Source organism: Plodia interpunctella, chromosome 14, assembly GCF_027563975.2.
Source record: "Plodia interpunctella isolate USDA-ARS_2022_Savannah chromosome 14, ilPloInte3.2, whole genome shotgun sequence".
Lineage (NCBI taxonomy): Eukaryota > Metazoa > Arthropoda > Insecta > Lepidoptera > Pyralidae > Plodia > Plodia interpunctella.
This window is the reverse complement of record NC_071307.1, coordinates 5,976,212-5,990,890: the sequence shown is the minus strand read 5'-3', so window position 1 is coordinate 5,990,890 and position 14,679 is coordinate 5,976,212. Positions and strand designations below refer to the sequence as shown.

General features: G+C 32.7%; 1 protein-coding gene across 2 annotated transcripts in view; it reads left to right on the top strand.

Annotated features, from left to right (window-relative positions):
- The window catches only part of for (foraging), a 99,556-nt gene that overhangs the window by 19,841 nt on the left and 65,036 nt on the right, over positions 1–14,679 (top strand). For both annotated transcript variants that reach the window (XM_053755120.1, XM_053755121.2), the window contains exon 2: positions 3,214–3,957. In XM_053755120.1, the coding sequence (XP_053611095.1) occupies positions 3,470–3,957 (488 nt within the window). In that variant the 5' untranslated portion in view covers positions 3,214–3,469. The remainder of the gene's footprint in view (positions 1–3,213; positions 3,958–14,679) is intronic.

The window sequence follows — 14,679 nt, the reverse complement described above, 5'->3', positions numbered from 1 at the left end:
TTCGGATCCAGAGGAATGGTGCTCTAACAGTAGATTGGGTGTTACTACGGGATGTCTCTTCTTCCAGAGATTAATCGAAATTGTGATGCTTCACTATTTGTTACATTAGCTGATAAAAAAGTTCTGAGAACGTCGAATGGAACTGTTTTTAGACATCCAATAAGTCTATTTTTGGCCCGTTTATGCCCATGTCTGATTACACTAGTAAATCACATAATTGAGCCCATGACAACCCTCCGCCTCCGGCAAGGAATTGAATTTAATTGACTGCGCTCTAAAAATAGATACGAGCGAACGAGTATTAGTGTTAATGTATCTTAAATATAACTATATGTTTTCGAATATAAACAGGGTAATGGTAAGGTATAACTTGGAATAACAAATTAGGCGAACGTCAATATGATATACCTATTTTAATACTCTGACTACATTTAAAAATTGAACCAACTTTTAAAATTCGCAAGTAATTATACAAAGATTTTACAATTTTGTTATAAAACGATGTATTTATTTTTTATTTTAAAGTAATAAATACGTTTTTTTTTTATTCAGGTCTTGTGCAAATAGAACATTTATTCAGTTAACGACGTGTTAATTAATTAAATCTGACATTTAAATGTGTTAACGGCCTACAACGACAGTAGATATTAGAAATATAATGCAATCAAAATAAATTATGGCTAGCATTCTGAAAAATATAATGGCAATTGTAAATTAAATTTAACATAACACTTCATAAATATTATTGCGAAATAGAAAAATAATGATGTCGTTAAAGAAGAGACTGAATGAGATGAAAATTGTTTCATAATAATGAACGTATCACAAAAAAAAGTGTATGTGTAATGCTATGTCATAATAATCATATTTCGTACTCTTGAAAGGGATAAAAAACAAAAGCCGCCGATTACAATGATAAATACGCACTTATATATAAGATATATTCATTTATATCAGAAGAGCAATCTTATTGGACCTTTGTAAAGTAACTAAATATGTGGGTTACCAAACCTATTATTTATTTCACTTAATCGCATTTTCTCATAACTGTGAAAAATTACTTGCAGCTTAATACCACATAATTATTAAGCCAATCATAACAACATTTTTATACAATGTTCAAGAACTTATGTCAGTAGTCAGTATTTACGGTTCAACTCCTTTGATATACGAGTAAATTATGATTTAATTATGTATTACCCAGTCATACGAAAACTTTTACACTTTTTTACGAGTATTTTTATTTCTGTTTTAATTTTATTTTTATGTAGGTTCTTACCTGCACTATATAGTTCAGTAGTGGAACGTGATTTTAAACATAAAAGTTTTAGTATACCTAATAAAGTTTTGACAGGATAACTGTTAGTGGTTTGACTCATTATTCATCACTTATGCTTCCGTCTACTACATATTACACGTAAAAAAAATCCTTATACTTACATATTATAAAACAAAGTCCTCTATAGCGTCTGTCTGTCTGTCTGTCCGCGATAAATTCAAAAATGACTGCACGGATTTTCATGCAGTTTTCACTATAAGATAGGAATGATTCCTAAGGAAAGTTAGGGTATAGTTAATAGTATTTTATTATGTTTTTACGCGAGCGAAACCGGGACGGGCCGCTAGTAAAATATAAAACTAACAAAAATAGATGTTAGGTTAAGATCAATATTTTTGAAACCTATTCATAGATGTTATGTAAGAATTTGTTAATTTAATAATGGCTAATAGCTTCCATTCTATTACGACGACATACCTATTGGCCGTGACCGTTATGACATATTCCTATGTGCGTGCAATTGTGTGCATATGAGGTGCCCTTTATTCAGACTTAGATATTTCCACCCACCGGAACTAAACAATTAACACGGAACAACGCCCACTTACTAAACTGGGGTAAGGTTGACTATCATTATCATATTAACAACAACTCCAACAGGTATTTTTCTTTGAAGAAAATCTGTCCATGTTTGGACAGTTGAACTCGATCAGCCTTGAATTGTTTGTTTGACTTTGATTCCATCAAAATATTTCCCACTTACGTTGGCTCTCTGCCGATATTTTCGTTTGAGAGCGTTTTTATGTTTATTCTTCTTCGTTTCCATTTGTTTTATTTTTATCTACATACATTGTATTTATTTTTACCTTTATAAAGTTCCTGATAGCGTGTTATTTAGTTGTATAGATAGATTATTTATATCTAGCAGGTGCAGTGCTCCCAGTTGGAGCTGCGGCTGGGCACGGAAAGTTTATCGCGTCCGCAACGCACGTGACGTCCTCTTTACATCAGTAAACAGCTATTAGCCATGAGAATAGCATTACATTTTAGCTAATAAACCAGCTATAATAATGCTCTTAGGAGCAATTGCCATTATTGTCCTTAGCATGTCGGCAATTTGCATTATTCGTAACGATGACCTTTGACTTTCTGTCTTGATAAGTTAACAGAATTTTTCAATTAATATTAATTAACTTGTATATTAATTAAAAATAACTTATCTGTTGAATAGGGTCGATTCTTCTATAATTTGTTTTTTTTTATTAGGGAGGTAAATCCCCGAAAATAATTCCTATGATACCTATATAAAAATAGTTAGACTGTCAAAGATTTTAAATTCACAGATTAGATATAAACAGTCATGTGGCTGGATAACTATAACTCTTCCGTATCAGTCAGGTGATGTTCCAAAATGTTCAATGCCATATCATATTTTGTTTATGTAGTTGTAGCCGGAATAGGTGTATTCAGATCTTACTATTTCTGTTTGTTATACTTAAGTATCTAGGAATCCAAAATAAATCATCAATCATCTTGACTTATATTAACCCTGTTGTCTTTATCTACAAGTATTTTATTCCAGTCACTCAAGTAATATCTTTGATAATAATATTGAGTAGGTATGTCGTCATGGTAAACAATATGTCCTTTTGAAATACTACTTACTAAGCGCAAGTAGGTACTTTATTATGAGACGAATATCTTTTACAACAATATAACTATGTTGTTCGGTAAAGTGAGATAGAACTTTTTAATATATATTATAAAATTTATGTTTATGGAATATTTTATTCCCGTTGTTATGATAACGAATATACAAATAGATTTTAAATACTTCCGAGATAAAAATCAATCTTGAAAATAATACAATCACTCTTATCTTTCTTTATTTTTATGATTATTGTGATAAATACTAACTAAAATATTTTTTACAGGGTGTCGTCGAGGCACGCGGGGCTGATACGTCAGCTTGGCCGGCGGCGCGCGCGCTCCTACACTGTACCGTCATTCCGCGCCCGCGCCGCACGACTCACACGCAGCTAACCCACTCATATCCTCCGTTTCCCCATTAAACAGTGCTCACAAATCGATACAAACAGTGCCAGTGCTAGTAGACCAAACAGGTTAACTCTAAAAACAAGTGAAACTCGGATCCCTAGTGGTTCTGTGCAGTGCTCGGTAGCCGAGTGAATGCGCGTGTGTTTCGATACCCTCTGCTTTGGATCGTCACAGCGAACTGCTGCTGACGATGAGCCGAGGTCCGTAGTGAATACTGGTGGAGGAGCGCTTACCGTGGCGCCCACTGTCAACGGCGACCGACGCGCGTTAGACGAAACTTATAGAGAAGCTGAAATCAATGGTATAATGGGGACTCCAACCGCAATGAATACCGATTCTGAAAATTGTGTTGCTAATGCAACGGTTGCAAATGATATGCAACCGTTGATCGAGAGGATTAGGGAACTGGAAGCGTTGTTGAAGCAACGTGACCAGGAAATGGTAGAATTGCGTTCGCAGTTAGACAAGCTGCAAAGTGTTTTCCCGTATCAACAATATGCAAGAGGATCGAGAGGCCCCAGGAAGCAGAGAGCTCAGGGTATCTCCGCTGAGCCACAGACGAGTTCCTCCCTCCAGGATTTGGCGCACCAGACCTTCCCGACATATGACAAGAGTGATGCGTAAGTATCTTTACTATTTATTAGGTTATGGAGCCAATAACTGTTAATTAAAATTCATTCTGATTTACGATCCCCAAATAATGTTCTGTGTCTCCAAATGAGGGACGATCTCGAGATTTATTGTGAAGGTAATATGACGAGGACAAAGTATTAACTATAGCAGCTTTTCTTTTAAAGAAATTTAATGATGAGCTCAAGATGTTATCTCACGTAAAATCTCTTGCCCTGTTGTTAAAAAAAAACCATGGCAACCTCGCTTTTAAAGTTTTCCTTTTGAACTAATGACATCGGATGGAACTTGGAAGGTGGAAATTCATTTTTAAGATCCAACTACAAGAAATAAATGCTTGAAACATGGAATGAATAGATAAAATTACTGTCCCGTCAACTAAACTGTTAAATACATTTTAAGACGTTCAAAATAAGTAACTTGTTGCTACTAATGCTTTAAGCATTAAAAAATCCTTAATGTCCTTATAATAACAATTGACTTCGTGGAATATCAGTCTTAATATGGTATACATACAACCAGATGTGCTATTACTTCAAGACATATTTAGCAAAATTAATGTTCATACAATGCCAATTGAACTTTTACGCCTTTTCGCTGAATTCCAATTATTCGCTGAATTCCAATTTTTCGCTGAATTCATAATTTTAATTTCTTTTTAATTGGATTATTTATTGTTTTTGACGATATGTAGTTAAATGAATTACAGCTAGAAGTTTCAAGCCCACTTTAAACATATAGTATTTAGATGACATTTTGGCCATATACATTTATAAGTTTATTATTGAAGTAACTAAGACTTTAAAAATCGAATTTGTACTTGTAGAATAACATAATACTAAAGCAAACAACAATCTAGACGAACTAAAATGTTAAGTAGAGCGTGTCGAAGGAATACGGACAGGGGGGTGAGTGACATGTTTCTTGTCAGATTATGTATAATTTTTATTCAAATAAATACAGCAAAAAGACATTTCTGATTTTCTCGTTGTTTACGTTAAATTAAAACCATTATAACAACATTTTTTCAGATTAGTTTGGAACTCGTTACACATAAAACCATTCCCCTATCTAATATTAATAATAGATTGATCATTCAAATGATGGTACTCATAACATGATAATGTTCAGTCATGAATGACGCTATGAGAACACGGTGCTAAAAGAATTTTCGTGACTTGGTATTAACTTAACTCTCATAATGAAAATTCATTGTATTGACTTGACTACTCCATAAAAGATTTAGTAAATATATTCTTGTTTGATATACTAATATACTGAATGTTAGTCAACCAAGGCATGACGGTTATTAACATCGGAATGAACATAAAGTAATTTAAAATTAATATTCAACGCTGCGGGTTAGCGAAAAGCATCGCGCATCGCTTGTATTTGCAACACCCAAATCTTGTCATATTTTAATAAGCAAGTCTTCTCTATTTTAAAACAGGTATTTCATTTTGCATGGTTCTTTAATCGCTTAAATTAATTATTTTTGTCTCTATTTCTCTTTATTTATTTATTTTATTTTTATTATTTTTTGCGGCTTCATTTTTAGCTTATATTTATTCTTGACGCAAATGTATGCTAGATGAAGTTTGATTTACGACAAGTAATGTTGCATTTCACTTTGTTAAAACAGATATCGTTTTTAAGTTTCATCATTCGTTTCTTATTAATCAAATAATTTTTATTTACCATTTAGTTTGTTTATTAGAAACAATGAATACTAAAACTTTTAAAGCACACTTTTAAACACAACTTGGTAAGAACAAATCGAAATATTTGTATTTATGACAATAATACTGTTATAATTCACAATGTTATTGTATGTACCCATTTAAATTAAACCGAATGACTTTTATAAGTTTTTAGTCTCATGCCCATAAATTATAATGTCTGACGGTTATATAATTTAATTTTTATATCTCAATAATTGTAAGTGTAATTTACGTTCATCACACTTGCAAACTCTGAACTCAGACAATAATAAGACAAAAACAGAAGATTATGAATAAACATAAATTCTTAAAATAGGAAATGACTTAGTTGTTTCGTCATATTATCTTCTGTTTACAAATTTTTGTAGATATATTCATCATTTTGAACACGGTTAGGGCTAGAAGGAGCTATATCTAATCTAGTTATAACTTTACACGACACGCACAGGAAGAACAACTTTTTTCTTTATTCTTACTATTTGCACTCAAATTGTGTTTACTTTGTTTTATAATGTACTTTGTATGCAACAAGCTTCCTCACTTACCTGGTGATTACTCCAAAATAGCGTATTAAAAGTGAGGTTCGAATTTCAAATTTTTCAATTTGTATGCAAGTGTTGCTCTTTTGGGTGTTTTGCCCTTCACAGTAACCTTCTTTTTACCATTATTTATTTTGCTTAATCAAACACAATCATCCTGTTGCGGGCTCTTTCCATAATGATCCATATTATTAATTTGTATAAGTCTACCAACTTTTGTTTTATCAGCGTTTCATTTATTAATCCTCAGCTCCCGTTTAGCCCAATTGTGCTATAATCCTAATGTTGTTCAATTGTTTTTGTTATATCCTCACACAACGCTTTAATATCGCCAAAAAAATAACGTGTGAATTGACATCATTGATTTTATCTACATATCATGGCTATAAATAATATAGTAGTTTTAAATGCATTTTTTGCTATCATTATTTTTGTATTACTCATTTTTACAATATATATGATTATGATTTACGCTTTATTTTGAATTCTTATCAGTCCATCATTATCAATGTTTAAGATTAGTGTGATATTTTTATAATACTATTACTTTTACTTTTAGGAATCAATTGTTATCACACTGTTTAGGCAAAAAGTCTACCAGCATACTAACCGTACAAAGTCTGATCTGTGAAACACTCAAAATTGCCGGTTCAAGGTGTCTGAGATAACCTTACTGATTGCCCTTATCACTGTACCATCTCAATGGCACTGTAGAAATTAGGATGTTTGACGTTTATGAAAGCCTTTGTCGGCTTTTTATTGTTTGTTTTGACTTAATTGAATTGTAATTTATAACTGGCATAGGTTTTTGTTGACAGTTTATGTGTTCGGTTAAACTGTTTTATTGCTTATTTAGTTTGTTATAGACCGCTTTCTAGCGTGAGATCTAATGCCCTCAACGAATTTTGGAACAAAGGGCCAGGACCATATCTCAATAATCTTACACCGTCCATATTAAGTTCATGATGATATACTTTTGTGATTGTCAGCCTCTAATTCAGCAATATTTATAAATTTTAAGTAAGTTCCAAGTTGTGATGTCATGAAGCGGTGGTAGTGTAACGGTTAAGACGCCCGCCTGTGAACCGAAACGTCGCAGGTTCGAATCCTACTCGTGTTTCCGGGGAAGGAAAACATCAACAACTTGAGGATAAGTCGTTATGTGTGTTTCTTTCTGTCTTTGTTCTGCGCTGCCGTATATTAGGATTCCTTCAGGATCTTGGACTAAAACATTATACATACCACGTAACGATCACGACGATGAAGAAGTTGTGATAAGTAACAACATAATCACTTGACCTTTTACAAATTTTCTAGGTAATATTGTCATATAAATATATTTTATCTAATTTTATTCAGTATATTATCAATCTTGGGTCCAGTATCTCATGTCACTGAGACATTGCAGTGATAACTATCATTTTCTTGACTTGAAAATTACATTTCGCTATCAATTCTGCCAATCGACTGTCACATAATGTAATGATACAACTAATAATTGTGTACTATGAGAAATCAGAAATCGATCACAAAACTAAAAATTGATACATATTTGTGCAACTATATTATTATTCATATTCCAATCTACTAACATGAAACACTTCAAAAGTAATCCCAATTAGAGGTACATGAGCTGCATCCAAACTTTAATTTTAATTCAAAGTTATAATATTTATTTGGAGAACGAAATGGAAAAAGCCATGTCTGGATGGTCATGGAAAGTTACGTCAGAAACCTTCAGACGCCTTGAATAAAAAAATAATACTATAATAATACAATAAATAATAATAATACACTAGGTAAGAAAGAAAGATACGTAGTTCGACTCCTGTACTAGACATGCATATAGCATTGAGTACCGTAGTGAATGCTTAATTTTGATATGAATACTTTTAAAATAATTATCATCCCCGTCATTTGTACCACCCTCCGTGACCCACTGCTGGGTATAGATGAAGGTCTATACCCAGCCGCTCCGTCTACGCCAACCATCTCTGTCCTGGGCCATCCTTATCCAGTTTTTGTTGCTCTTCTAAATAAAAAATATTGTTAATTCGAGGACGAAATGTTTGACTTAAATTATTAGCTAACTGTATATGAATCACATGCGTAACACATATTAGAATTTCAGATTCCTATGACTACATCAGTAAACAACGGTAAATTTGTGATTCAATGGACCTTACCGATCGTATCTTGCGCTTATATTTGTAACACGTGTGTTAAGATCATATAAGGAGGTGTTGACTTATAAATACAGTAAATATCTAAGGCTATCTGAAACTATTTACAAAAATGATTACTTTAAATTCCTCCAGCATACCAATATAATGATCACCGAAAATCCCAGACTGTAGAGAGAAAAAACAAAACCATAACAAAGTGTAAATTCAACAAGGTGCAATTGTCAGTTCCCAACATGGCAATGAGAGAAATCTTGTTTCCCAAATCGGCCTTTACCCCCTCGTAAATTATAAGTATCTGGTACTTATATTCTTTTTACCGATCTTTAACTGTATAATTTACGATTCGATAAATGTATCATTCCATGAAACAAATCACTGTCGTTGATAGTAGTTACCATTGCCCAAGACTCAAATTAATACACCTGTTACGATTTTTTATTATTAAATTATTTTTCATTACTGCGTTTAATTGCAGTCGCGCCGCTGTAAAAAGTTGCACGGCGCGGCCCTTAAAATTTATATCAGCGATATTTTTATCTCGGTGTAAAGTAATTAAAACCACTGTAATCATTCAAGTGCTCTTATTATTTTAATTAGTTTTATTGTCTGATTTTCATAACCCGAACTTACGATGTTTATTTTCTTGCGTAATTATTTTACCCTTGTCACAAAATACGATGAAGTTAATTTCGTATAATCTTCACATAAAATGAAAGATCCAATTGTTATATTCTGTCATGTTTATTTAAATTCGATTTTTATTATTATTTTGTAACATAAATTTCTGATTGGCCATCTTCTACCGATGTGTGTCAAGTTTCTCAAAATATGTCGGTTTTATTAGTATTAATACTTTGAGTGGTTTGGAAGGATATCTGGGCTGTAACTTTATTAAGGAGATCCACAACATTACACTTTTAACTGTTCATGTTTATTGCTATTGCGGCTAAATAAGGCCACAGGTAAATAAGTCATGTAAGCCGTTGATCCATCTTTGTAAATTCCATTGTAATACGTCATTGTGGCTTATCATTTAGTTTTTATCATTTAGTTCTGCTTCAGTGGCTTTTAGTTTTAAAACATTTTCGTGTATTATACCGAGCGGTGGATATTTCAAACTAAATAAAACTCATGAATATGGAAACAGAGAGTTTTTTGTAAAACAATACTCGTAATTTAATATCATTTTAATGATCCTTTCACATAACACGTTATATTTGATTACCAGTGATAGTTGGTTTCAAGGTTTTTTTACGCACCTTTTTTAACAGAACTTGACCTTTAAGCATCCTACTATATCTTTATTATAAAAGAAATTTCTCTGCCTCGTCTGTCTGTCTGCAGGGATTTTTATGTGATTTCCACGGTTTAGGTTTCAAGATTTAGGTGTACTTATAATTATTTATTACGTTTTTACCCTAAACTGGGAAGGGCCGCGCGCCGGCTGGTTGTTTTATAATTTGAGCTATTTTTCACAATCATACCACACCACTCGTTTGTCCTTCCTTATTTGTCTGGTCATACGTCTTGGTGACGACCAACTGCATATTTGCGTTACGTGACGTGTGACGTGACAGGATGCAGCTTGTGTGTATTTTTAGAGAGCCCATACATTAATATATGAGTCACGAATGCCATAGATGTAAAGAGAAGTAAAGGTTTTCGGTAAAAAAAAAGTTGATGGATAAAAATAAGAAGTAAACTTTTATTGGGGAATTTCAGATCTGAAATATCAAATTTCTTACGTCCTCTTTGATTCTGATCAGAAAACAAACTTTGTTTACAGACAAAGAACTAATAACAACGAATTATCATTAGTATTTTAAACTACTACTGTTACCCGCAATTCCCTCGTTAGTCTATTTTTCACGAGGTCATTAACTAAATCTAGCCGTGAAAAAGTAAGTTAAAGTAAAAGTAAGTTAGTGAAGTTCGCATTTAATATTAGTTATGATTATATTGTTAACCTATACGACATATATAATTAATTGATTTATGATTAGAGAAAATTAGAATAATAATACATCTTTAAAGTGAGAAATTGGTCATGTCAATACAATTCACATTATAAATCTATACTATTTATACTATTATTATAAAGAGGTAAGCGTTTGTGAGTTTGTATGTTTGGGGCAGGTAATCTCCGAAAATATCAAACCGATTTCAAAAATTCTTTCACCATTAGAATGGTACATTCATCACAACATCACAACATCTAGTTATATATAATTCTGTAAGGTAAAGCTATATGTTTATGCCTCTTATAATTAAATACAATATATTGTGTACCTCTCAGTACTTCAATACGTGAGGAGTGTATGTTATTAGCAATGACAAGATTTATTAGCTCATTGATTGCATAAAACATATATAACCGGTCTAATCTCACAAGGAATTCGTGGTTCTTATCGTTAAAATACCAAACAAAGCAACCAATTAAATAGCACTTTTGCTAATATTTGTAATGTCATTTGACTATCAAACAAAATAGTGCTATTATCGAGGCTTGACTCGAGGTGCTTAAAGAGGAACTTAATTATTCCTCAAATGGCAACTATAAGGTTAATATAATAAGATTAATTAATATAATTAATATAATAATATGAAAGACTAGGCGGCTAGACGGGGCTTCGCTCCCGTGGGAATTTTGAGATGAAATATAGCCTATAGTAATCTTGGATAATGTACCTTTCTAATGGTGAAATATTTTTTTAAATTCGTTCGGTAGTTTCGGAGAGTTCCTGCCTCAAACATACAAAGTCACAAACGCTTACCTCTTTATAATAATATACTAGATGTTGCCTGGAGCTTCGCTCCCGTGGGAATTTTGAGATAAAATATAGCTTATAGCAATCTTGGATAATGTACCTTTCTAATGGTGAAAGTAGTTTTGAAATCGGTTCGGTAGTTTCGGAGATTACCCGCCTCAAATATACAAACTCACAAACGCTTATCTCTTTATAATAATAGTATAGATAAAAGAAAAGTTAAAAGATTTATTCACGTAGAACTAATGCTCTTCTGAGTATCAGGTTAATCGGATGATTTGAAGTCAAGTCTTTCCTTATTTCATTTTATTTTTACTGATGTTAAACGATCAGTTACTTCCTTTTAGCTATTATTATTAATGTTTTAGCCATATAAAAGCATACTCTTTTAAACAAAAATAAAATAAGTACTATTTAAAATTGTTAAAAAATTTCCACACATCGTATAGCTGTATCAATGTATGTAGTAACGTAGGAATTTTCTGTGTCGATTCAAGTGTTAATTACTACACTAGAATAGATAACACATACTGGTAATCTGCCAATACAGGTCTTATCTTTCTCTTATTTACTTTGTAAACTATTCAATAAACATTATAAGCAGAGTATATCACAATAAATAATCCTTATAGAAATTTTTAGGGTTCCCTAAGCAAAGGGCAAAATCTATCTGTCCACCCGTCACCAGGTGGTACCTCATGAACTGTGTGTTACTATAGTTAAACAGTTGAAATTTACACAGATAATGTATTTCTGTTGCCGTCATAACAACAAATACTAAAAAACAGAATAAAATAAATATCTAAGTGATTTTTATGTTCGTTTCAGCTCGATATTGATAACGACAACAGTGAAATATTCAAGGAATAATTATTCATATATGATGATATAACTACTTTAAAATTAATTCATTAAAATAAAACAAATATTTATGGGGGCTCCCACAGTAACATCATTTCGTTGTTGTTGTATGTTGTTGTTGCTTGTGTTGTGTTTATAGTTAATGGTACTGAACTCTTAGCGTGCAAATCCTACTCGCACTTGACATGTTTTAATCCAACGCGTTACAGACCTTTTTTCTCTAACGAACAACACAAAGTTAGCAATATTATCGCTCGTCTTTTGTTTACTAATTGTGTACCAAAACAATGCGAAAACAACTTTAGATCTTAATAACAGACGAAGTGCAAGACAATTCATCAAAATTTATATGCTATTGTTAACTCTTGCCAGGAATTCATATCTTGGTATCTGCGAATAGTATTATGTAAACTATTAAAACATTTTGTTTATGGCTGCAACATCTACCGAGAAACAATCGAGTTCATATTAAAAATATCAGGTTCTTCTGGGAATATGAATACAATATGGTAAAAATTATATGGAATAAAATGTTTATTTACATCTATCAAACTAATCTATGGAACTACTTGTTTTGCGCTGGCACGTGTACTCGGGCCAACCTGATTTTAGATCAAAACACCAGCAGGTGTTGGTAATTAAAACTGTGCATTTCTCATTACTCATATTCTTATTTTCATTCACCAATTATATTCACATCTCATTTCCTCGAGGTAGCCTGAAAGATATTGCACTAGGGATAAGGCCGATACATTTTTCTTGTTAAAAATTCGTATCTTGTATCTTGTTTTTGTGCAATATTGTGTGTTTATTCATCATCATCATCATCAGCCTGCATCAGTCCACTGCTGGCACATATAGGCCTCTCCTAAGGTGTGCTGCTGTCGGTGTTGGGCTTTTCGTTTCCAGTCGTATCCTGCAACCTTTCGCAAGTCATCACGCCATCTAGCTAGTGGATGGCCCACACTTTGCTTACCCAGGCTAAGTCTCCACTCGAGAACACGTCTACTGAGGCGGTTATCCGTTCTTCTATAGATGTGTGTTTATTTACACTAACACTATTTAGGGTAAGAGAAATTAGAGAACCTGTCACATGTGGTGTATTTTATTGTGCAGTTTTTCCTAAAATGATAGTAGATTCCTGAAATGGTAGTAGGATGAAAAAAAACCTGAATATTTGGTACAAGGAAGATATCTTGTATAAGCGAAAAGGAAGGAAAGGAAAGGAAGGATATGAGGGGGTCACAAGAGAACTTCTTAGTGAATAGCTTGTACCTTTAAAACTTTAAGTGGCAAATCTTGTAGGCAACAGGAATGTCTGGTCTTTAGAGAGTTGTCGTAGCTACGCAGACGGGCGAAACCACTACAATCCTGTCTAAACAAGAGTTTATAAATAAACTCTGAGGGAGGCTTGACCGCTGAGAATGTTACCAATTTATATGGCAACTTGTTCCAGTGGAATAAATCAGTAATGTTCAAATAAAACTCCCAAATGTTTCAAAAAGTTTTCGCTTTCGCTGTGGTCGTTTCGCCCTCGTGACATTGCACTGTTGATCTAAAAAATTGTTTAAAAAATTGAAAAACTTAAAAATGTCAAAAGTCTCTGGAAGTGTATTTTAATCTGGTCATTCAAATGGTGCACTTTGGATCGACTTCCGACCAAGGAACACCTCAGCATGTTTAATGCAATAAAATCTCTGACGTTTGGTTTTTAGCGCAAATTTTAAGCTTTTTTGTGTAAAAAAATATTTTTCGTAAAAACTTATTTAAGTATATTTTGAATTGGAAAAAAAACGGGTTGCACTCCGGGAGTGCAGGCAGAAGTGAAAACTTGAATATTAACGTCGTGCATTTTTTACGTTTTATGCAGGCCACATGTCCTGACGCGAGTTAAACATTTTTTACCAATCACAAAAAGTGCACAACGCCGCTAAAGAAGTTTTCACTTCAAAAACATAAAAATGTAACTGACACATAACGTATACGTAGTTAATCAAAGTTAGTTCGGCAAAGAGCAAAGGAATCTGGTTCAATAAATAACCCTTCTTGCAATTAACGAGTGACAGTACTATGGCATTTCCGAAACTCGACTCATTTACAAGTTGGAAATATATTGAATGTAATCGCTATTACTCGTGTTTAATCTACATAAAAAAAGTCTTCTGTACGAATGTGTTAATTATACTCGACTCTGTAAAGCCGGGTTTATATTAAGATCATTCATTAAATCGATTTGAAAAAATGCAAATAAAAGAATTGGTGTGAATTACATTTATGATAAAATTTAATTATTCTTTCCTACGGTTGAAATAAATTGGGTGTCAATTACCTAGAGCTTTATAAAATTAAAGAAAATATAATATGGATTTACACAAACTGCAGATACAAGTTTTTAAAATTACAGCATACTTAAATGGCCCTTTAGTGAAATTGATCAATGTTGACATCTTTTTTCTTCTTCAGTCTATGCATACATTCTGTAGTCTATGTAAAATGTTGAAATACTTTGATTAGAGAATATTGCTTCGAAGAATTGTCTATTCCCTGCAGTGGTCAACAAGATATCTGTTTGAATATGTTATAATATGATGATGTAAGTTGTTCAGTGACATACTCTAACTGCTGTCCGCGACTCCG